Genomic DNA, 23,457 nt, shown 5'->3' with positions numbered 1-23,457 from the left:
AAGCAATGTATTTCATGAACAAATAAAACAATTATTGATAGTGTAGGTGTTTTGATTCACAACTGTCACAACGAGTGGTAAATCATCCTAGTGTTTCAACCGCCGCCGCCAATACAGCACCGCATGAATCAAAGTCAAAATCGAACTGGAGGGAAAATAAAATAGTAAAGAAAGTCGTAAAACAATAAAAGATAAAATGTTACTAAAACCTTATTACAATTCCACCGCAACTTACTTGATTACGTTAAGGCTAAAATTGTTTGTGATTGAAAACTATTACCAATATGTGCACTTTTTCTATGTAAGTTTAATATTTGTGGCGATTATGATAATGCCGTCTTAAGGCGATTGGCAGAGAATAAAACTGTTAATTACGATCATGCATATGCGTACCTTTACTCGTACACTTCAACTTTACCATACAGAAACCAACATAAGGGGCGATACAGGGTTATCCATCCATATCATTTCAGAAAATGGATTGCATAAAAATTTAGTAACGTGTAACGTTTAGTAAAGATTGAACCTTAGGTTCTTGACCCAAATACGCTCATTTTCTTCAGCGACGAGGCACCCTTTTCACTTGGTGACCAGATCAACAAGCAAAATTGTCGCATCTGAATTGCATTGAAAAGATGGGTGTATAATTTTGAGTTTTAGTAATGTCTGTTGGCTACTTTTTATTGTGGGGCAAAAACGCAAATGATCGTGTGTGCGCTGAGCAGCCTGCAACTTTGGAGCATTTGAAAAATAACATTCGCCAAGTTATTAAAGGTTAATTTTTTATTAAAACGCCACTAAGCGTCAAACACAATATCGTTCAAATGGCCGCCTGGAATTAATTGGTGTAGGTACATAAAGCATTTCCTCCCGTTGTAAATGAAATAAAGAAAAAATGCATCGGTTTACTACATTTTATACTACATACCGACATCACATTGTCATGACTTTTAGTTTGTAACTTTTTGTAACTATTCCCTTTGGTATGGAGTTAAAGAATTTTTCCAAGTGTGCCATTCTTACAAACATTGAGTAGTTATTGGGTACAGCGTAATTCCAATTGAGAACAATGGCATGCCTGGAAGGACTTTTTCAACCGCAAACCGAAGGTAATGTACCCAACAATAATAGATTATAAGGGAGTTCCAATTAAAGAAAATGATACAGTAACAAGAATGTAATAAATATGCAATACGTTACGCATGTATCGTGTACATATCAAAATAAAATTGTTTACCAACAATGTTTCATCTAGCAAGCGAAGTAAGTTAACGTACAATCTCATTTTTTGGCATAGGCATTGAGGCATTATTGTAGAAAAAAAAAACATTTTCTTGACAACCCAATTGCACGGAAGGGCGCAGAGCTAAACTAATTGCGGAATTGCGTGTGTCGACACTGGACCGATCAATCGTACACGATTGGCCACACCGTGTTCTTCTCGCACGCTACATCATTTTCGTTCTTGCAGAACGTGTTGAACGTCAGATCCTGCGCGAAACCAAGTATCTCCCGTTCCTCGTAGATACGGTACGTGAACGTCGACTCGTACGTGCCGATGAAGTAGCGTGCGTGGGAGCAAACGAGCTGGTCCACTATCGCCACACCGCCATCCTTGAGGGTGACCCGCTGTTCGTAGCTTTCCGGCTCGTAGCGCACCACCCTGAACCGCTTGAGGTAGTTTTTCAGATTGTGAAACTCCGTGCGCGAGCAATCCGACGCAACGAACACCGTCCGGAGCCCGAGCTCGAGCAGCTTGGCGCGGATCTGAAGCGCGGCCGATTGTATCGTGGGTGTGGTTTTCTCACGCCCCTCCAAAAAATCCGCTCTCCGAAGGTGGGCACACAGGTAGTTGCCACCTTGCGCGCTACGGTGGGCCCGTTCGTCGGTCCACCGAGCAGGGCGTACCGTGCGATCGTGCTCGTCACTCGAGTTGAGATAGGACATTCGGAACTGATTGGCCACGGTTACCAGTGGTTTGGCAAAGCGCATTGAACGGCGCGCCTCCCAGTAGTCCACGTTGCCCCAGTAATCGTGCAGTACGATTTCCGCGTTCAGCACGACCACGTACCGCGGGGACGGGCCGGCCCGGTTCGACGTCTGCCGGCCGTACTTGTCCAGCACCCGCTGCAATAGCATCGCACTGCCCTGGAAGAGCAGGCAGCGAAAAGTGGCCACCGTGAAGTTTGTGTAGCCGAACAGGAGGGCCACCGCGGCCCGGTTTCCTGGCGGGCAAGCATGCTCCTCGAACTTGTCCACGAACACACCGTTCTCGAGCATGTGATCGTAATGCCGCAACTGGTACACCTCGTCCACCGTCACCTGCTGCGCCCGGGCACCGTGCGTCCGTTCGTAATCTGCAAAAAATTCATCCATATCGATCACGTCCGTGTACCGCTGCAGGCTGGGAACATCGAAGAAATTGTTCCACAGCAGCCGAGCCTGGTCGATGTGACGGCTGCGCCAATGCACCAGATGGGACCAGGGTGCAAGCACCAGCTTCGAGTGCTGATGGCCGGGTTGCGTTTTGAGGTGCTTCAGGAACACCGCCAACCGAATGTACACATCCCGCCGCAAGTTGAACCCTTCGCCCGGGTTCACGTCGTACAGGAGGTAAGTTACCGGCGCTCCGGCATCCGTCGGTAGGCACTCGCTGTAAAACGTTGCGAAAAAAATATCCCGCCTTTCGCAAACTTGCCGGACGTGTGCGGTATTGACGAGCTGTGCCACCGTACCCAGCAGGAACGCGTACCAAACTGTAAGAGAGGAAACGATCGTGTATCAATCACAACTGCCCGTCTGCCTGGAACAGGAAACGCGGCTACGCGCCACGAGGTTCGAAGTTACTTTGGATGACAGCATTACGGAAAGCTTTCTGGAGGACCGACGATGACGACGACGGCGACGACATGGTGGTGCTGCGCCGAGAAGCGATAGAAACAACACCAAGGATCCGCTGGCTACACTCGACAGGATCCGGAATCAAACCGGCCGAAAACGCCTGACAGCAACCGAATCCCGTCGAAACATCGTGTTGACGTCACGGCACAAACAAACACAAACAGGCCAAGCTCGAGCTCGAGCGTTTGACAGCTGGACGATGCGCGCGACCGTGCGAGTGCGAGCGAGAGCGCTTCGATCCGCGACCTCGCAGCGCGCTCCGTCAGACGCGCAGGCCGAAGGTCAGGTCATGCTGCGAACGACGAAAGGATAACGTGCCGTGTGTGTCGGACGTGCAGACACCGTCGACGGAGTGCTGCCGTGCTGGAACTGGTAATTGCCATATCTTAACCGTTGCCGCTTGTGTTTGATGTTTGTCGTTTCGAATCGATTGCAATTAATTCATATTTCGGTGTGTACCATCAACGGGCAGGGGCGAGTGTGATATGGTAACAGTTCGCCTGTGTGCATGTCGGTGCACATAAGATTGGCGGTGATTGTGCTTACAGCTGCACCACACAGCATGTGATTTTCAATCCGGCCCAAAAAGGCTCTGCAGTAAGTGACCAACACGACAGCCCGAGGACGGGAGCCGCGTCGTGCCACAGGGAGTGTTCGTCCGAGCTGGGAAAACCAACGGTTCCTCGCGTGGAGAGTCAGAGTGTCTGGTGACCTTGATTCTCAGATCGCCCTCCTTTGCGCCTTGACGGAGTGGGGGATTCGGAAAATCGTCGGACGTACCAAGCGCGACATAACCAGGTCAGCTTCTCGTGGTCCTGGTACATTTCACTCCACCACCACCACCGTCCGTCCGTAAACTCTCTTCAAGGGTGAGTAACCGCTAAATGCAGAGCATTCGGAACGGGGGGGGGTGGCACATTTACTCCGGCTGGTAAAACTGGTACACATGGGCTTTCTATGACCTACTACCGATGCTAATTTGTTCCCTTCAGTCTGGCTCTTCCCGAAGGTCTTCCCACACGCGCCCCACATACTACTACCCTGCACACTGGAATCCGCGCGCCCCTTCTGGGACGACGACACCAGCAGCGTTCCATTTCTTTTTCGTCGATATTTTTGCCTCGTCTTTCTTAAGCCGTCGCTCTCTTCCCCTCTCTCTCTCTCTCTCTCTCTCTCTCTCTCTCTCTCTCTCTCTTCTCGTTTTCTGTTCCATACATTTTGCTAAAAAAAAAGGCAAGATCGGATCGGGACGATCGGTGGCGGCGTCGGCGGCGGCGGAGCGTGATGTGCCTCCTCCCACATGATATGGGCAAACTGTTTTTTCGCCCCGGCTATCCCTGATCTCGGACGCCACCACTAACTGGATGGATTTTGCCCGTGCCCAAACACCACCTTCCTCCCGAAAAGAACAACCCCGGGGGAACGGGGAACCCGTAGGGTCGAAATCGATCGGTAGCGCAGACCTTCGCTGAGGTCGTTGAGGGTTTAGGGCGTCGCAATCTACCGAGCCGGCTCGGGCTCGGGGGTGCCTGTCCACATTCCGCAGACGCACCCCGTGTCTCATCCGTAGCCCCGGGGGCATGGGAACTGGAATGAAGCGCGCCGCATAATGTGCTGTGAAGTCCGCAAGGTGCAAGAGCGGCACGGGGTAGACGAGGGCAAGCGGCGCTCTATAAACGTAGAAAAAAAAGTTAATCAAACGCTCAGTTCACTTCTATCTGTTCGCTCGAGTGGACGTGGCTACGGAGAGAGAGCCGAGCGAGTGTGGTGTGCAAGCAAGGTGAAACCACCGCATTTTTCAGCACTCGGCCAGCTGACGCGAATCTAGTGCCCAGGCCAGAGCAGCACACGCTTTCCACTGTCATCGGTGTCATTTCCGCGCATCTGTGTATGTGTTTTTTCGTCGTAAACTATTTAAAACAGCAACGCAACCGTTGGTGTACGTTGGTTTTTAGTGTCATTTCGGCCACTGTTCCGTCCCGGTCCGGGGCCTCCTCGAGCGGTTGGGATCTCGTCGGCGCGCGCGGAAAGGTAATCGGTGTGAGGTCATCTTGCTCGGGAGGCGCACCAATCTGCCTGCGAATTGCTCTGGGGTGCTGGAACTGGAAACGACTGTGGTGAAAGTTGGCGAGAGTGGCGTGCCGTTTTTGGTGGGCTCTGGGCGGATGACCCTGTTCGCTGCTCATCGCTGACAGCAGAGTGGATCATCTTAACCGACTGGCGGCGGCGAAATATAACATTTCCTTCCCTTTTTCCACCCCCCTCCGCTGATACTGCCACAGGATGTGTGTGCTTCGGCATTTTGGCAGCCTTGGCCTTAGCTTAGCCCACAACAATAAGCAACCCAACCGCCCCCAACACGGCGGGGGCAGATGCGAGACGCGATGCCGACGACCGTGCACACACAACCGTAAAAACGGGTTTACGATCAAAGTCAATCAAAAGAAGCATGGGTGAAAAAAACCGCAGCCCGATTCCCGGGACCCCCTTCAATCAAGCAGACATGCACACGCACATGAAACGGGCACCCGCCCCCCCCGAGCCCCACACTCATACACAGCAGCACTGTGCTTTTGCACAGAGGAGGGCCCCACAGCCGCCCCGGGGGGGAGGCGCGAAAACAACGAACAGTGTGCATGGAAGAGATGCGTGAAAGTACCGTGTGTCGTCGTGGGGTGTGCTGCCGGCGCGGCTAACGGGCAGGGAACTGGAATTTTCAGGCATTTCAGCTTATACAGAGGAAGATGACGATGTGCAGGTGTGTGCGGAACCGGTACGATCTGAACGGGGCCGGACGGAACAAGTAATTCTGCAGTAAATTAAAGACTCAAGCTTTGGCAGGCAGGCTCCCCGATGTTGTGAGCACACGTCCCAGACCGGCGTGGCTGATCTGGAAGGCGGGCTGATTGCCATGCTATAGGTGCTATCGCTTTGGCTTTGGTCTGGACATGGCTCGCCAAATAACCGTTATCACCCGAGTACGAGTGGGACGGCATGCTGGACGCCATTACCACTGCCTGTCCTTTGCACGCCTTGCAGGAAACACGCACGCGGATTCGCAATCCGGATTAGCTTGCTCCGGGGCGCAAGAAATGTTTTTAAGATGATTGTTTGCAATCCCAGAAGAACGGATCCGCGTTGCTTCGGTGGTATAGTTATGGTTTGGCTGCACCTTGACCGACTATGTTTGATGTTTACTTTTGGTCACCCACGGACGAACGGAGGGGGGAGAACGTACGAGAAAGAGCATCAAGGTCAGGTAGAAAGCCATAACGTCGCACCGATAGCGTAATCTGGCAACGCGCTAACCCGCTAACCTTTAATGCTTTGCTCCACACACGATACAGCCCTAATGAACCACCGTTCGTCTTTTGTTTACTTTCACGCCTCAATCACACAGTACACACTAGCAGCGAGCAGCATGAGGATCGTCTGGAGCGTTATCTGCGGATTCGCGACACTGTCGCTGGTCTCCGGTCAGTTGGACGCAGTTGCAAACCCCGGCACCGGAGCTGGCGAGCGGATTTTGCAGCGGAAAAATGATGGACCGATCACCGCTGGGAACGCCCAGACGCGCGAGCAGTACGCGTTCGATAACGCGTCGGGGGCTCACGAACCGAGGGCTTACCGGCCAGACGTTGGCGAGCTCGACTTCGTGTACCATAACCACGACGAGATGACACGGTACCTAAGGGCGACCACCGCCCGGTACCCGAACCTGACCGCACTGTACTCGATCGGTAAGTCGGCCCAGGGCCGTGACCTCTGGGTGCTGGTCGTGTCGTCCTCGCCGTACGAGCACATGCTCGGCAAGCCGGACGTCAAGTACATCGGTAACATCCACGGCAACGAGGCGGTCGGCCGCGAACTGCTGCTGCACCTGATCCAGTATCTGGTGTCGAGCTACGGGTCCGATCCGTACATCAAGTGGCTGCTGGATAACACGCGCATCCACATCCTGCCCTCGCTCAACCCGGACGGGTACGCCGCCTCGAAGGAGGGCACGTGCGACGGCGGGCAGGGTCGCTACAATTCCCGTGGCTTCGATCTGAATCGCAACTTCCCGGACTACTTCAAGCAGAACAACAAACGCTCCCAGCCGGAAACGGAAGCGGTGAAGGACTGGATCTCGAAGATCCAGTTCGTGCTGAGCGGTTCCCTGCACGGCGGTGCCCTCGTCGTCAGCTACCCGTACGACAACACGCCCAATGCCAGTAGGTACACCCTAGATAATCGTACGACCATTCGCACCCCCCCGTCTCCCCAACTACTAACATCCCTCCCCGTGACACACTTACTAATCCGGTCCTTCTCTTTGCGACATGCTGCTCTTGCTTGTGTTGCTCTAATCGCAACCGACGGCCAGAAATCTGTCGGTCGTCGTCTACATGTGCCGGTGAGATATGAGACGCCTCACGGCCTTACGTTCAGTTCCGGTTCGGGGTGGCATCTGTGGGGAACTGGAGAAAAAAAACGTCTTTCGTTCCGTGCTACATCACCATCACCATGCACCACCACCCTAACCACACGCAACACCCTAACTGGCGCCCGGAGCTGGCAATATTCTAATTGTATTCTTTTCTCTTTCGACCCACATGACTCCCGTTAAGCTCAGTCTTCCATAGCTACCTGTCGCAACCATCGCTGACACCGGACGACGACGTGTTCAAGCACCTGTCGCTAACGTACGCGAACAACCATGGTAAAATGTCGCACGGCGTCGCCTGCAAGACTGCGTCACCGTCGTTCGAGAACGGCATCACGAACGGGGCGGCCTGGTACCCGCTGACCGGCGGCATGCAGGACTTCAACTACGTCTGGCACGGTTGCATGGAGTTGACCCTGGAGGTGTCGTGCTGCAAGTTCCCGCCGGCCTACGAGCTGCACAAGTACTGGGACGATAACCAGCTGTCGCTGCTCAAGTTTCTCGCCGAGGCGCACCGGGGCGTGCAGGGTTTCATCACGGACCCGTCCGGCAACCCGATCGAGCGCGCACAGCTGAAGATCAAGGGCCGCGACATCGGCTTCACCACCACCAAGTACGGCGAGTTTTGGCGGATACTGCTGCCGGGCGTCTACAAGCTCGACGTGTTCGCCGAGGGCTTCGTCCCGAAGGATGTGGACTTCATGATCGTGGAGCAGCACCCGACGCTGCTCAACGTCACGCTCCAACCGGCGAAGGTAGGTCGCTCGCTCGCCCGGTGGTAGATCGCCTGCCCGCAAACCAACCAACAGCCTTGGTGTGTATATCAGCTCCCCCTAGCACACGACGGGTAGGACACTGTGGCTCACCGGTGGACCTACCCCGATTCTATCGATCGATCTCTGTCACGTTCCCCGTTGTGTACATCAGAAGGTTGCAGAATTGTGTCTGTAAGCCCTCTTGTAACCAGTAGGCTAGTAGGGTGGTTCTACTGAATCATAAAACCTTCGTTATTAACAGCAAACCGCACACACTCTAATGTACAGCCGCCCCTCTACTTCTCCTCCTCTAACTCGCAACCCGGAACCCGGACCCGGTGCTGGCTCCCCCGTTTCCTGACGCTGTCTTGCCGCCACGACGTAGAGCCCCGTGCGCTTTCCGGTCGCCAGCCATAATACCGATGGAGCCGCCCCGACACCGTCGATGACACTGGCACCTTCGCCCGCTGCGACCACTGTGGCTCCGCTGCCGGTCCACGGTGGCGGTGGGACCACGGGCAATAATGGTTCGAATGGCGACCGCCTTATTTTCACCTCCTGAGCGCGCACAAGCAACAGTTAAGTTGCGCTTTCACTTCCTTTCGTTCTGCGCCTATGTACATAAACTCGAATCGGAATCTAGCTTAGTGGTTAAGTACGCGTTGCCCTTATCTAACGGCTGGCTGTGTGTTTCGAATCCAATCGCGTACCGTAGTCTACTGATCAACTCGATCGATCGTCAGAAGCGCGCGATACATTTACAGCACTTTCGTCAGTTCTCAATTAGTGACCAATTAACATCAATTAACTAGCCGATGCGAATAACAGAGCCGTGCACCGGTTTGCGAACACGCTCACAAAATCCGCCACGACTTGTGGCCGCGTTCCTGTTTGGCCGGGTACGGTTAAGGAGGTTATTAAGAATGAATGATCCCAACCTAAAATTGTTGTGTTCTTGCTCTTCTTTTATCCATCGCCTCGGTCCGCATTCAGCCGGACAGAGCTAACCAAGCAGTAAACAGTTTGTTTGAATGTCCTGGAAATACGCACGCAAGTTTCTATGTCCGTTAACACCGCATTACCTTGAACTAGTTGGAAATAGTATTTGGGAACTTTATTTGTACAAAAAAGCACATTCAGACAGTTACAGTATCTACCATGATTTGTAGTACTCTTAGTTAATGACTTACATACAAACACACAGTATACTTTTGTTGTCGTTATGCTACAATCGCAAATAGTTTCTCAAATAGGACACAATGTGTATCAACCATTCTTAATAATCTTTGCTAGGTGTAAGAGGTGCCTCGTAATTGAATTTCGATGCACGCGGCAATGGTCCCTCATATGTCGGTATATAAAATACAAGGTCAAAAGAAACCTATAGACTCCGGAATAGTGAGAGTGCGTATGCGATATCCTGTTCAGAAAAGGTCAATCAATAAGTCTTCCATTATTTATGAATAATGTTGGAGTTTCCATTTAGCATAGCCCTATAATACACCTACTAACGTCAAATATGCAAAGTGGACAAAATTCTATGCCCTTGAAATGGACTGGGAGTCTAATTCAGGACTAGGCCTGAATTGAGAATCGAAAGCCGAAGCTCGCTAAACGCTTACTCCGTCAGATGTTTCCATCTAACTGACTATTCCGTTAGATCCGTGGCGGAACCAGAGTCACTGGTTAAGGCCCCCAGCTAAATTCAAGAACGCACTCTCAAAGGATCTTTCTTCTGTAGCCAATACCTTCTCCTTTGCTTTGTGTGATCCATGATCACTTCCGTTGAACATTCGCATACTAAATCACACACTGTGCATTTCCGGGCAGTTTGCGTGTCGATTCTGCTCCACCAGGTGCAATATTTGATCAGCCTTTTCTGTCGGGGTCTAATTCTAATTTCAGTCGCTAATAATAAAACGACTCGTTTGTGTTTACTGAAAATGTAGTCTGAAAGTCGTTTAAAAAATAAATGTCTCTCTGTGTGACAGACTCTGAACAGACTTGAACACACAAAACAGACAAAACCCAATATTTTTCCAACCCAATATTGTATATAACGGGCCAGGGGCACTGACGTTAGCGGTTCGAAAAGTAATAAACGAACTATTGATTGACCTAATCAATATATATATGTATAGATATGCGCCAAAATTGCATATCCAAAATGTTCATCGTTAGCTGACTGCAGGCTCCGTACCTTACCTTAGCTGAGAAATACTAAAGTAACTATAGCTTTCTACTTCGCCTAACACACAGCCAGCAACCAAACCTACACTAAATCGTGTTCGAACGAAGGATCCAATCGAAATCGTGTAAATATATGGTGGTGTGCTTTGTCGTTAATTTCGGTTCGGCGGCTTCGGGCTTGTCTTGAGTGCTCGAGCGATGTTTCTATGTTTATACGAAGCGTACCGGTCACTACTTGGATCAGGGTGTGTGTATATCCCGTGTGTGCTCACCAACGCCCGGTAACGACTAACCCGCGTGAATCCCGCGTTCCAACGGTTCCGCAGCCAGCAATCAATGACACTGGCATCCCCGTATTTTCTCGGTACAGCGCAACGACGGTTCGTACTATCGACCGTCCGCCTCGACTCAGTACCGGCCGCAGCAGCTGGCTCCACCGGCGTCGCAGGCGTCGTCCTCCGGCTCGGACGAGGGCATCCTATCCACGCTCAGCAGCGGGTTCAACAGCTTGGTGAACAACATCTTCGGTTAACACGAAACCCCCAGCGCCGCTCAATCCTGCCATCATCGTCCTGCCCAGCAACACTCAAGCAAACCAGCTCTCACTCACACACCCAGGCGTACGAAACAATGCGAAACACACAAGAAAAATCACCACAACAATAGAGACCGAATAGAGGGATCAAAAACGGACAAAACAAGCGTAAAATAAAATAAAAAGCCGAAAAGAAACGAAGAGAAAGAAGAAGAAAGACAGAGAGAGAAAGCGAGAGAGAGAGAGAGAGAGAGAGAGAACAATGATGCAAAGAGTTTGTCGGTTCGTTTCGTTCGCGTTTTGCAATATCATCATGCAATAAATATAAAGTATCTATTTATCTAAATAACGCATTCTTCTTCTCATCCACCCGTGTCTTTGCCGATGTGCTAGAGACAATGTTCAAATCTCTGTTGCCTTCTGTAACGGTGTTGAAACACATTAAAAAGAGAAAAAATCCTTAACAAAAAACACGCAAAAAAACAACACGATTGTGATTCGTGCCACAGAGAGTGCTGTGTGCGTTGTAACGCTTTATTCCATTATTGTCGTGCACGTGTGTGTGTCTGTTTGAAAGGGATAAATCAGTGTGGAGAAGAGTGAAGCAGGACGGGATGTTCCAGTTATGTTACGCGTCCTTAAGTTTGCCACCGATGCAGGGGCTGCCGCCGCCGTCTAAACGCCGCACTTTTCGCAGATGGGCTGCTTCTCCTTGTCGGACCGGAACTTGGCGTCCACCCCGATCGGCTCCTTGCAGAGCTGCAACCGAACAGAGCACAGAGGCCGAGAGTTAGCCCCCACAGCCGCACACATCGCACGTCCCGTTCGGCTTGACGTACCTTGCACTTGAAGCACTCCTTGTGCCACTTGCTGTCCAGCGCGGACAGGGCCTTCTCGGCGATCGGTTTCTTGCAGCCACCGCACTTGGGCGCGTACAGCCGCTCGTAGTCCACGGTGCAGTACGGTTTGCCGTTGCGCTCGAAGAACGTCTTGCCGGACAGCTGCTGTTTGCAGGGGCCACCGCAAATGAAATGCTCCTGGTGCCACGATTTGCCCATCGCCTTCACTACTTTCTGCGAACCCCCCGGAGGGTGATTAAGGTTAAGAAAGTTTATTTGCAGCGCCTAATTCAGTTCGGGGGCTAGGCTCCGAGGTCCCCATGGACCAGCCCTCTGCCCTAGAATCGTTTGACACGATTTCCATGTCCGAGTAGGTCCCTGTCCCCATGATTGTTGCCTTCCAGGCAGCCAAAATTCTTGCGTGTATTTTCTTCCTCTCCTTATCCAGCACGACAACCGCCGAGCCGTCTTGATTAGGCACCAGAGAAAGTTAACCTCTGTTGCTTTCCGTAACGGTGTGTTGTTTTTTTACGGGCGGACCAGTCTGTCCAGTGACGCTACATACTTTCGTTCCCCCACTAAACCGAACACGGACCTTGGAATTATTCGATTGGAGAACGAAGAAAACCTCGCCCCGGTGGAGACAACGGTCATCCTAACGGCGCGCGCGTTTGTATCCATTTCACACTTCTAAAAATAGTCCTATTTTGTATCACACGCCCTCTCCCCAGCGTGTGCACCAAATACGCGCAGAGCGCAGGCCACTCAGACTCGGATGCACCTGCCGACTGACCAGAGTGTGAAAAAAAAACAACCACAACTCCCACACGGGGCGGCCCATATGTGCGGTGTGTTCGCGCTCACCTCAGTCACCAGCTTCCGGCAGGCGGCGCAGATGGCCTGTACCTTCGACTCGAAGCACTTGGTGCACACCGGCATCCCCTCGCTCTCGTGGAACTTGTTTTCGGCGATGCGCTTCTTGCACTCCTTGCAGGCAAAGTGCTCCGGGTGCCAGCTCTTGCCGAGGGCCTCCAGCATCTTGTCCTTGATCTCCTCCTTGCACCCGAAGCAGCTGGCCGCCTGCAAACGGAGGAGAATGAAGATGAATCGTGCAGTTCATCCGTTTTCTACCTTCAACTACGGAACTACGTATCGGGATACGGTATTCTATCGAACGGAAGGCTTTTTGTTTCGAGAAGTAGTGTTCTCGAATCACTTGGAAACGAATGTTTCTTTTAATATTTATATGAACCTTTCAGAATCGCTACCGGAATGGCCCCAAACGCCTACGATAAATATGATCTTTCTTTTTTCTTGTTTTCCATTCAAATGATTCCATTCGGTGGGCGCACTTCTTGCACCCCTTTTGATGTTGAGCTCCTGGGCCGCGATTGATTGATAGCGGGGTACCCCGTACGATGTGGTTGACGGTGAAGAGCTAGTCACAGCACAAGCACTTATGACTTAAGATCCACTTATCCACCAACGATGACATTCTGAATGGTTTCGATGGTTAAAGGGACACCTACCATTTTGTGTCGCTAAATCTCCAGACCAAATCCGCAGGAACTCCAGGAACACGGTTACCACGCGAGAGATCGCGATGCTCCAAAACACTGAAGCAAACCAAACCGGAAACCGGGCTGAACCTGAACCGGAACACTAACCACCGTCACTACTTCCTTTTGGCGCTGCTGTGGCCAATATCCGTTCCGAGCGATCCGAGCAGACTGACCGTTGGCTACGCCGTTCACATCGGCGACCGATGATAACTAAGCGCGCTGAGCCGAGCGTGTCCGAGTAAACCGCACGGCGCACTATAAACGATCCCGGACCCTGCGGGTTCCGCGCACCCAGTTTTCCGCGGGAAAAGTGGAAAACGAACGCAAATTGCACACGTGCACACGACACTACCAGAGCGTGCCAGCGTGCGAAGCCGGCGCGCGCGGTGTGCAGCACACGCGACACTTGGGCGCACCAGGGCGAAGGAAACCGATGTCCGAAAAACGTGCGCACGCAATGCTGGCGCGTCACCATTTTCGTGCATTTTTGGGCCCGTGAATCACGCACGCTCGCTCGCTCTAGGCGCGGCTGGAATCTACGCCTTCTCCGTCGATGATGTCGATTCAGATGCTCGTCGTCGTGGTGATGACGTTAGCCAAGTAAATGCGCAGAAATTTGAATATCAGCGCACACAGCCCGTGCGCGTGGTGAGGGGGACTAGGGGGGTTAAGAGCTTGGTAGAGGACTAAATGGAGTGTGGGGGAGTTATAGGTTATAGTTCACTCAGATAAATTCTACCACAGGTGCCGCGGCGCGCCATCCTGACTTTGACCTGGGGGGAGTCTTGGCCACTCGGTGGGTTTTGCGGTCGACATAAACGCACGCACGATCGTTCGAAATGTTCTCCTGCTACTTTTATTGATGGCCCCCGCAGCTCGGCTGCCTCGGTTGTCTGGAGGCCCCTTAACCGAGCCAACAAAACAAACCATTTTATGAAAAACGAGGATAAAAAAGCTAATTTGAGCCATCAAACCTCAGTGCAAAACTTGCGATAATTTGTTTCAATTATATTTCTACTATACCTATACCTATACTATGGGTATTTAGTGATCAGACGACCAATCACACACGAAAACTATGACCGTACAGATTTCAGACCATCGAAAGTTCCGTCGTTCCAAACTGCGCGATACGGTAGTGTAAGTCCTTTCTACAGTCTTCGGGTATTCCTATCGTTGACCGACAGCACTGTTTTGATTAATTGGGTAAGTTTCAGATATACTCGTACGATCTCAATTGTTGGAAGGTCTGGGATTTGTGGGATTAATCCTCCATATCGTCGTTCTGGAGGTACTGCATAGCTTCTTGAACTTTGTGGATGATGCCGTAGCTCGAATCGAAATGTTATTTCGTCGTCATAATATTGCTCTCAGTTAAAATTATAATCGGTAACAAACACTCAACACTTTAACTACACTCATATGTTTACAATTCATTCAAACGTTCGTATGATACGCAATGGTCATCGTCAGCGATGAAACGTGTGCAAATAGACTACTTAGCACCCGTGGAAAGGTTGGTCGAAGAAAACAGTTTAATTTGAGCCGAACAGTAATGGTTGAGAGGGCCAGCGGTGAGAAATTGGGGGAGGTCATAAATTGCGGCCGGATTACGTAGTCATTCATAGAGCAAAATTCATATGTATGCGCGAGTCGTGAAAGAGAGTAGAAAAGAAAATGTTCCAGTACACCTGATGGCTACCGTTAATCCGTTCATCCAGATGTCCATATCCCTTATTGGGAGCGCCCATGAGTTTCAGCTGTTTATGCCCTTGAAACTGAATCTGTATTTAGCAGCATTGTTGGCGGCCAAGTATCTGCGAAACAACGCTAACTTGCCTTGTTTTTGTGGTAAATAGGCGGTAAGTATAAGCTTTAGCTTTTCCACTATTTTATTAACCCTAAATAAATTATTCAAGAACGTTACTCCGGTATCGGTCATGTGCCGAATGCTGTGCTCATATTTGAACATGTTTTTATATTATTTTAACACACCCCAGTCAAGTAAGATTTCTACTGGATATGGCATTGTCTTGTTCGCATAGAAAAGAATTGTATATCTGTTGACAAGAAAGGACTAGTATCGTTTTCAAATTTGATCTACTCGACTGGAGTTCTCTTTATATTAGCTATGCATGCATTAAAGAAACTATTTATATTATATGTACATTATCGTTATGTTAAAAATGTAAAATTCTTAATGTATGTTATAGAATTTCACATGTAAGCTTAAGCAGAACATTGATTGATACAATTCTCGTACGTGGAATGGAAAATCGGGTAGTTTTTTTTTTTTCATTACCAAAACAGATTCAGTTGTGTGGGCTACACGCTTACGCTCCACAATGTCGCACCAAACGTCACGCAATCATTTTCCATGGTTGGCAAAACTCGTAAACAAGCGACTGCACCACTGACTGGCCGAGGCTTCCCGATAACCTTCCGACCGGGCGGTTATAATAAATCTTAAAATAGACTGTTTTCTCCAACACCGTTCCGTTAACCGAATGCGTCCACTCGTTTACCGTCGCACCGTGGAAAGAGGTCCAATAGTGCTATCATAACACTTTTCCCTTCCCGTGATAGATCAAGTTATCGGAAACACAGCCACACAGAAAAAATAAAATACTTACCAACTATAATCCATATCTGCTAATTTAAATCATTGATGGTTTGATCTTTGTAATTGGATCGATTTAGGGAAAGAAAATGTAATGGTACTAACAATTAAGACATTTACACGAAATTATTTCCTCGTAAACTTTTATTTTGTTCGCTTTTTCGTTTAAGTTTCTGCATCAAGTTTTGCACCAAAGCGGTCCTGTCGAAAAGCTGCGTAAAACGCCGCACCTTTTAACATAATATACTTTTAGCAAGTCATTCAGCCAGTTTAAGTTGCGATCGGTAATTTTCATTTTTTTCTATTTTTTCCATTTGTTATCACACAAAACTTAGAGATTCGTTTTCATTACCCTCCTTGGCCTGCGAACTGATGATTTGAAAAGATTTTTTTGAATAATTAAGATACATACCTAATTGATTGATTTTTTTTTCTAAAGTTTATGATGTAAGTAAAGTGAATACTAGAGAGGTGCAACTCATCAAGTTTTAGGTATCATCGTTGGGCAGCTACAAACCCTGAGCGGTACTGGCCTGAAATTCCTAATTAAAATACAGTTAATGATTTTCTTCTTCTTCGTCTGCCGCTATCCGGCTACTAAAACCGCCAACCTGTCCTGGCTTGCACCAGAGACTCGCTACGCCGCTCCCAGTCGAGCATCTTTTTCCATCATCTTTTTACTGTACTAGTTGAAGGCGAAGAATCCTTATACATTTCCAACATTTATTCATACATTTCCATTTTTTCCACTTCATTTTTTTCCATTGTGAAAAAGTACTATGACACGATACTCGAAACTAAATGGCGTATAAACAAAAAATGAAAGAAATGAAAGAAAGAATTAGAGGTCTAGAAATTAAAAATGAGATTTTTTTCAAAGAAATCAAATGTTTGTTTTATTGAAACAAAAAATTTCATTTTATTGAAAGTATGTGCCATAGATATACACATAGATATACATTTCTCCTGTCTCTCTGCTAAATTGTAGATTACCAGACGAAAGAATTCTTCGTCTTTTGCAGCAAAACCAATTAGTCCTCCAATCTCGACTTCTCGTAGGAAACGAAGTGCTGCTCAGCCAATACGTGTCCCATCGATGAAAATGAATGATATGCTGAACGAGCCAAGTCTGGTGAATACAGCGGGGGGAATAGCAGCTCTCATCCAAGTGATTTGATTGATTGATTGGTTGATTTGATTGTATCTTGAACCAATTGGAGGCGCTGGGTGAAGTGTCACTGAGCCACACTTGGCGCCTCCATGGCGGACTAGAAGACATGGAATTCTGGTCGTTTCGATCAATGCATGGTTCTAATTGATCATTTGTAGTCAGTAGCGATCTGAATTAACGGTTTCATCAGGCTTTAGGAGCTTGTGATGCACCACACCTTTCTGACCCATCAGAAAGACCTGTTTTCGGAGCCCTCTGACGCTCTTTGTTTGTTAAGTAAAAATCGGCATTTCTAAATTTTTTAAACCACTCAAAGCACTGCGATCTTCCAAAAGGTTCGGCATTCATTTGATAGGATGTTTTAGCTGTTTTCTTCAGCAGGTAGGAGAAAAATAATAATCCTTACAAAACGTAATTTTCAAGCACAAATCTTAACATGGTCTAACCCTTGCAACCCGATTTTTCATAACGATTTGCAACCGCAGATCTCCGTATTATGGAAACAGCCGTGGAAGAAACACTGTGTTGGTTTGCCTTGGCATTGTGCGTTTTGGTTAAAAAGCGAAAAATAGAACGTGCTAAGAAAAATCTGTATGAAATGTTAAATTAAATTGTTTTTCTTTAATAAACTTTAAAATAAACTAATAAAATACAGTGTACACACAGTGTACACACCCAAACATGTCTATCCAGCATCAGCACACGCACACTTGTATGGAAATTGGACAGATATTGATGCTCGTTTGCTCAGATTTTCAAAATCTGCGTCGATGGTCGAAAACGGCAAAAATTGGTGCAATTTCGCTGTGCAGACGCAACGATGCATCGCTGCGATGTGTCTAAGCAACGATTATCGTAGCGATATCGTAGCGTGTGGACCGGGCTTAACAGTTTAAAACAGTCTCATTATCAAATTCTAGACCTGTTACGTTCATATCACTCTTCATATGAACGTACCAACATAATAAAATAAATTAATAGTTAATAGTTAGCAGCGCTCTCTGTTATTGAACTTGTTGAAAAACCCGGTAAAGATGCAAAGTTTTGTGTCAGAAACACAATAGTCTCATACAACTTTACACTACCTATGCTATAATATGGGACTAGTCGTTTTTGCAAATCAAGAAAGAAAATCGAGTAACCCGTATTCTGAACCCTTATACCACTACAGTTGTTACACACTAGCCAATCCCCAATTTATGGCGTTGGATAGATAGATTCCAAAATTTTGCTATACCAGGCTTATGAATCGAACCCATGGCCAGCTGCGTGACAACAGCGAACCTTTATCGACTGCTCTATCAACGGGGGTGAAGAAGAAAAACCGAGCAAACCCCTACCGAAGATAAAACCAAAGATGAAAAGGATTTCTTTTGGTATCGTACAAAATTAGCTTGACCTGGTGATTGGAACTAACAAATTGGAACTCACAAACCCGCGATCGTATCCCCAAACGAAACTACTGCAAATCAAACCTATCACATATTGATTGATGAGTGTAGAGATGTGACGAAACAAGATTGTGTACAAAGCAATGACAGCTAGGCACAGGACGTGGATAAGCGTAGAGCCTTACCATGATAACAAGATGTGCAGAAAGAAAGAAAAAATCTTCTTCTTCATTAGGTTTGCAAAAAAGAAACTTATACTTAAGGCCACCTGATGCCGGGACAAGGTTGGAAATCTGATCGTTGGAATCCATCCAGAGGACCTCTCGCGATGCGCCCACATATGATAACGTAGCCCAGAGGTCTCAAACTCATATTAGCATGTGGGGCGCAGTGGAAAGCAACAGCTAGTCAGCGGGCCGCAACACAAAACGAATGTTTTTTCATTAAATTTTACACACTATGATTTGGTTTGAATTTGAAATAAATCGTATCGGTCACTTCTGTACCGGCAGCTGAACCGACTAGAACATTTTCTTGTGAATTTTTGGTGACTATTCTGACTAGTATAACGTAATAATATGCTCCGCAGGCGTGGACGCAGGCCGCACAAAACAGTTCCGCGAGCCGCTTGCGGCCCGCGGGCCGCGTGTTTGAGACCTCTGGCGTAGCCAGAGTAAAAAATCCCAAATATGCTTACCTAATACGGCCAACCTTTTCAATAGATTCATTCATCGATATCCTACAAAATTTAAACAAAAAAAAGGAAGAAATGCAATATTATTATCGCATTATATAAAACCTTTATAGAAAACGGAACCATTTGGGGCACAATGGGCATATTTTATACGTACCGTTGGATCGCAATCGGCACAATGCCACGAATATCCTCGCCGTTTGGGTGTTTTTTTCAGTGGCGGTTCTAAACATCCAAAATGATAGTTTTTATGACATTCATCACATCTGTGAAGGAAAGAAAGAAAAAGAAAAAGAAAGCAATAGATTAGTTTTTCCCCCTTTGAAACAAACTGAACTGGAATCGTACGCACTGAACGATATCATTCGATGTCCCTTGGTTACGGCAAACGTCGCATATCAATTCATCGCAGGTGGTTGAACCGAGGCCGCTGGTGCAAGCTACTCCCGTAATACTATTATTTCCGAAGCCCCGGATATTCGGGTCCCGCTTGACCCGTGGCCGCACTCCTGTCAGTCGCACAGATGTATCAAAAGGTACTCGATGCGGTGGTGAAATCACTGGTTGCTTTCTCATGCAGGAATCAATCTGTGTCCGCAACCAAAAAGTGAAGAAATTAGATGCTGCTTCTTGTGGTTCATTAGCTGATTCTTCTCGTTGCTTTTCCATATTACCTGCGACGAACTATCTGCCAATGTCGAGACCAGATGCGAAGCGTCATCCGGGACAGTTTCATCGCGTACGTAATATATCTGAGTTGTATGCGTATTCGAACCATCAGAAGCAGATTTTATCTATAAGTAAAAACGAGCAATATAATAGTTAAATGGTTGACATGCTTATTTTTGTTGTTGGACTATACTTTTATTTTAATGCGTGGTCGACAATCTACGTAAGCCGGATCTGTGTAACTGGCGTCGCCCACAGTATCCGTACCCTCGCGATAGCCATGGTACTTGCGCTTCCTTTTTCGCTTATGATCCTTCGAGATAAACCGGTCGTCATTGGGAGAACGGTTTCGATGCTTTTCCTTTCGTCGTTTGCTGTGTTTGTGATGCGTAGAGAAACTTGTCGATTCGGACGGCTCTCGAAGTCCGGGGATAACGGCCAACTCATCGTCCGTTACTATCTGTCTAGGTATTAGTAATACTGGCACGAGGCTTGGACGAGGTTTAAACTCATTCACGTTGGAGTTTACAGATGGCATTAAGTTCACATACGTGCTTGAGCCAACCTCATCTAGCCCGGTGGTGGGTTGGGTCGATTCCTGCTGTTGGCGCATTACATCCAGTGTCAGTTCGTCTTCATCACTTGGCCTAAACACGCCGTTCGATGGTGAATCCTTTCTGTCGGTTGGCTTTACTTCCTGCTGCTTTACCTCTTCCGGTGACGAATTGGTTAAGACAAGCGGATGCGGTTGGTGGATTTCCGGTACCGAAAGCTGCCCTGAACACGTTGCATGATCGAGTACTTTTTTCTTACGTCCTCGTTTCCCCGGCGTCTTAGTTGACGTAAGCGGAGAACATTCTATACCAGACTGTGCACTAGGCGACTCCGTAGCACTTCCGGTAACGATGGCGTTATATGCGTCACCCGGTTCTTGGCGTATCGATTCACCAGTGAGCAACCCTCCCCGAGATGGATTTTCTGCCACCTCCGATAACAACAGTTTGTTCGATGTACACACGCCGGGTGCAACCCCCGTCGAATGCTCTAATGCTTCTGCCTTAAACAATTTTTTCCAACCGTCATTACCGGAGTGTTGCTGCTCGCCGAAAGACAAATCATACGGTACGATGATACCGTCCTTTGTATACCGGGTGCGTGACTTGCGCGGTGTCTTCGGTATGATGATGCTCTCCGGATTCGAATCGTCCGATTTATCACATTCTGAGCACTGCCACCCGTAGAGCTTCGACTTTTTCGGATGGCGCGACAGCGGAGGGTTTAGGCAACCGAGGTGGTAGTGCAGGTAGCAGGTGTCACACTTTGCCAACAGATGCTGATCGTTACACCGTTTGCAAATGCCACACTCGTTTAACAAATCTTCACTGTTTTGCTTGCATTGAGTGCTCAGTATGCGTCCGGTGTCATCCCGCTTGCCGGGTACCATCAGATTTTGTAACGGAAAGCCTACACCCATCTTGAGTGCAGCCGCCGTCGGAACTGTCATAGTACGAGCAGCCGGCGGTGTAGAACAACCGTGAGGATGGGACGTATTAATCACCACGCCTTGATGACCCTTGCCGTAGGGAGCAGTGGGCAGGGATAACGGAGACGCTGCTACCCCCGACATTGTCGATGGAAGAGGCGGTGGTACTGGTCTTCCGACTTGTTCTACCGGCACGAGTGGTTTGTTCGGACAGAGGGCGAGCAGATGTGCGTATAAGCCATCAATCTTATCTTTCAATGATGCGTTTTTACGCAACACCTCTTGATTTTCCTGAACGCTCCGGTCATACTTGATGCGTAGCATCTGTTGCTTGTCAAGAAGTAGTTTGTTGATCATCTCCTGCTCATTTAGTTTCTTCTTCATGTCTGCTAGGCGAATCGAACGGTCAAGATAGTAGCCAGTGAACTCCACGTTGAACGCCGGCGGGATGTGCCACTTTTTGCGTACATCGCTTAGAGCAGCCATCTGCGCCTCCTGGAACTCGGTTGCAGCCATGTCGAGCCCCATGAACTCCGTTTTCAGTAATAATTTTTTGCAAGCGGTCGCACTAGTTATCAATAGCCTAGGCATCTTCTGTGTTGGTACCCAGGGCGGCTTTTTCGTTTCGTTGTTCTGCACATAGCGATTGCGGTGTTTGGCAAGCTTACGGTCGATGCGCAGTTGCTCAGGCGAGGGTTTCTGCATTTGACGTGTTTGTTCCGCAGCCAGCTGTCTGCGCACGCTCCTCATTTTGATTGCATTATAGTTACGCTTGCGTTGTTTGATGAGTGTCTTGTCCGAATGGATTCGACAATGAGCGTAGAACGGATCCGCCTGATCCGCTTCTTCGGCTTGAGCTTCCGACAGTAGGCCGACGTACTGGGCGCAGGTCACATGAAAATACATCTTGCACATCCCTGCATCACATCCAATGCAGACACCGGTTCGAGCCAGCCGGGCATCCTCGCATAGGCTGCATGTTTTGGCGCCCCACTTATTATAAGGCATCTCGAACAGCGTAACCGAAGACAGCTGGTCCACATCGCCGAATGCGACTCCCGGCACGTAGAGTGCACACACCAAATGCACCCACTTGCCAACATCCGTCTCCTTGAAGATACCCCCTTTGTTAGGACACAACTCACAGTCAGGGTTTTCGATACCTGCTTTGCACGCGTCGCAGAACCAGGGTTCGGTGGAACATGATGAAATGGTACTGCTAATGCTAGTACTTTCGCTAACACCGTAGCATCCTTCATGAACCGTCACCCCGCACCCATCACACTCGACAATTTCATTCTGATCATCACTACGGTCACCAAGGCAAGCGCAACAGATCGGTTTTTCCAAGAGTTTCTGGACAGCTGCTTCCCGTTCCGATGCCACATTTCGTACCGCTGCCGGTAGCAACGAAAACTGTTGCAATGCCGCTGTCTCAACCATTTTGGCCTTAGGTCCTGCGCTACCACCATTAGTGGCATTTTCTCCGTCCTCGGCTTCATCATTCACGTCTTCGCCACTATCATCAATCCTTGGGAGCTTGCTTGCACTTTGCTCCGTACCAAGACCCTCGGTGCCGTTATGATCATTCTTCTGTCCCGGCTGTTCATGTGGGCCATTTCCTACTCTGCCAACATTTTGGATAAGATGGGTTAAGTCCGCATCAACGTCGTCGTCCTCATCATCCTCATCATCGTCAGTGTCGTCATCGTCATCATCTGCATCATTGTCTTTACCATAATCTTCGTTTGAACCGGACGAACAATCATCACTCTCGCCATCGTGGTCCTCGATCCGAAAATCTGAATCCGACGACGAATCACCATGATCGTCGAAGTCTAGAAGGGCTTGTGTTGTTATACCCGGGTTACGCTTCCCTGTGTTCCGCATGCTATCGGAAAGCTAGTTAACATTAACTCACTACGTATTAAACTATTTCAACATTATTTGAGCACAGTTAACGGGACCAATTGGGTATAGATTCATTTTTTTCTTTGATAAACGTACTGGGCCGTATTTATAATTTACAAACCAAAAGCTTTTAATACCATTTTCCACAACCTGGTTTGCGAAGCACAAGCTATCTCAGCGTTGGTGAGCTGAATGGGAAAATCGACTTGACAGTTGGAGCGAAAAAAGACGCTTTAACAACTTGACAGTTTGAGCGAAAAAGGAGCAGTGAGCAGTGACAAACGCCATACAAAAACAATCACCGGGTTAG

The 23,457-nt window shown here is 48.5% G+C and overlaps 4 protein-coding genes across 7 annotated transcripts; 1 reads left to right on the top strand and 3 right to left on the bottom strand.

Annotated features, from left to right (window-relative positions):
* Positions 1 to 742: 742 nt before the first annotated feature.
* LOC131213975 (GDP-fucose protein O-fucosyltransferase 2) lies at positions 743 to 2,965 on the bottom strand. Its single transcript, XM_058208253.1, has 2 exons — positions 2,848 to 2,965; positions 743 to 2,756 (listed from the first exon to the last, which is right to left on the bottom strand). The coding sequence occupies exons 1-2, from the start codon at positions 2,909 to 2,911 to the stop codon at positions 1,408 to 1,410; spliced, it is 1,413 nt and encodes a 470-aa protein (XP_058064236.1). The 5' UTR covers positions 2,912 to 2,965; the 3' UTR covers positions 743 to 1,407.
* A 650-nt stretch (positions 2,966 to 3,615) lies between these two features.
* Positions 3,616 to 11,136, top strand: LOC131213974 (carboxypeptidase M). Of its 3 annotated transcripts, none has more exons than XM_058208251.1 (5): positions 3,616 to 3,770; positions 6,302 to 7,115; positions 7,268 to 7,297; positions 7,517 to 8,082; positions 10,643 to 11,136. In XM_058208251.1, exons 2-5 carry the CDS (start codon positions 6,323 to 6,325, stop codon positions 10,802 to 10,804), a joined length of 1,551 nt encoding a protein of 516 aa, XP_058064234.1. In that variant the 5' UTR covers positions 3,616 to 3,770; positions 6,302 to 6,322; the 3' UTR covers positions 10,805 to 11,136. The 3 variants fall into 3 exon arrangements, with proteins under 3 accessions (XP_058064234.1, XP_058064232.1, XP_058064233.1); XM_058208249.1 differs by having other exon boundaries at positions 8,468 to 10,780; XM_058208250.1 differs by lacking the exon at positions 3,616 to 3,770 and adding an exon at positions 4,893 to 4,932 and having other exon boundaries at positions 8,468 to 10,780.
* A 177-nt stretch (positions 11,137 to 11,313) lies between these two features.
* LOC131213622 (transforming growth factor beta-1-induced transcript 1 protein) lies at positions 11,314 to 13,454 on the bottom strand. The gene is made up of 4 exons (XM_058207698.1): positions 13,176 to 13,454; positions 12,511 to 12,726; positions 11,647 to 11,880; positions 11,314 to 11,566 (listed from the first exon to the last, which is right to left on the bottom strand). The coding sequence occupies exons 1-4, from the start codon at positions 13,176 to 13,178 to the stop codon at positions 11,483 to 11,485; spliced, it is 537 nt and encodes a 178-aa protein (XP_058063681.1). The 5' UTR covers positions 13,179 to 13,454; the 3' UTR covers positions 11,314 to 11,482.
* Positions 13,455 to 15,970: 2,516 nt separating this feature from the next.
* Positions 15,971 to 23,286, bottom strand: LOC131214081 (PHD finger protein 14). 2 transcript variants are annotated; one of them, XR_009156999.1, is made up of 7 exons: positions 19,947 to 23,286; positions 19,759 to 19,878; positions 19,437 to 19,672; positions 19,242 to 19,350; positions 19,088 to 19,129; positions 16,440 to 16,625; positions 15,971 to 16,370 (listed from the first exon to the last, which is right to left on the bottom strand). XR_009156999.1 is itself a non-coding variant. In XM_058208441.1 (6 exons), the coding sequence occupies exons 1-5, from the start codon at positions 23,124 to 23,126 to the stop codon at positions 19,115 to 19,117; spliced, it is 3,660 nt and encodes a 1,219-aa protein (XP_058064424.1). In that variant the 5' UTR covers positions 23,127 to 23,286; the 3' UTR covers positions 15,971 to 16,625; positions 19,088 to 19,114. The 2 variants fall into 2 exon arrangements, 1 of the variants encoding a protein (XP_058064424.1); XM_058208441.1 differs by having other exon boundaries at positions 15,971 to 16,625.
* Positions 23,287 to 23,457: the final 171 nt, after the last annotated feature.

This window comes from Anopheles bellator, chromosome X (genome assembly GCF_943735745.2).
Source record: "Anopheles bellator chromosome X, idAnoBellAS_SP24_06.2, whole genome shotgun sequence".
NCBI lineage: Eukaryota > Metazoa > Arthropoda > Insecta > Diptera > Culicidae > Anopheles > Anopheles bellator.
Note: the sequence above shows the minus strand (reverse complement) of the source record. Positions and strands in the feature narration are given on the sequence as shown.

Excerpts from the sequence above, each read along its gene's own strand:
- LOC131213975 (XM_058208253.1), bottom strand. The coding sequence starts at position 2,911 with ATGTCGTCGCCGTCGTCGTCATCGTCGGTCCTCCAGAAAGCTTTCCGT. Across the intron at positions 2,757-2,847 it reads CCGTAATGCTGTCATCCAAA|TTTGGTACGCGTTCCTGCTG; the intron begins GTAACTTCGAAC and ends CCTCTCTTACAG.
- LOC131213974 (XM_058208249.1), top strand. The coding sequence starts at position 6,323 with ATGAGGATCGTCTGGAGCGTTATCTGCGGATTCGCGACACTGTCGCTG. Across the intron at positions 7,116-7,267 it reads CGACAACACGCCCAATGCCA|AAATCTGTCGGTCGTCGTCT; the intron begins GTAGGTACACCC and ends ACCGACGGCCAG. Across the intron at positions 7,298-7,516 it reads GTCGTCGTCTACATGTGCCG|TCTTCCATAGCTACCTGTCG; the intron begins GTGAGATATGAG and ends CGTTAAGCTCAG.
- LOC131213622 (XM_058207698.1), bottom strand. Across the intron at positions 11,881-12,510 it reads GCCGGAAGCTGGTGACTGAG|AAAGTAGTGAAGGCGATGGG; the intron begins GTGAGCGCGAAC and ends GGGGGTTCGCAG. Across the intron at positions 11,567-11,646 it reads AGGAGTGCTTCAAGTGCAAG|CTCTGCAAGGAGCCGATCGG; the intron begins GTACGTCAAGCC and ends GTTCGGTTGCAG.
- LOC131214081 (XM_058208441.1), bottom strand. The coding sequence starts at position 23,126 with ATGCGGAACACAGGGAAGCGTAACCCGGGTATAACAACACAAGCCCTT. Across the intron at positions 19,879-19,946 it reads GACCACGCATTAAAATAAAA|ATAAAATCTGCTTCTGATGG; the intron begins GTATAGTCCAAC and ends TTTTACTTATAG. Across the intron at positions 19,351-19,436 it reads ACATCGAATGATATCGTTCA|ATGTGATGAATGTCATAAAA; the intron begins GTGCGTACGATT and ends TTTCCTTCACAG.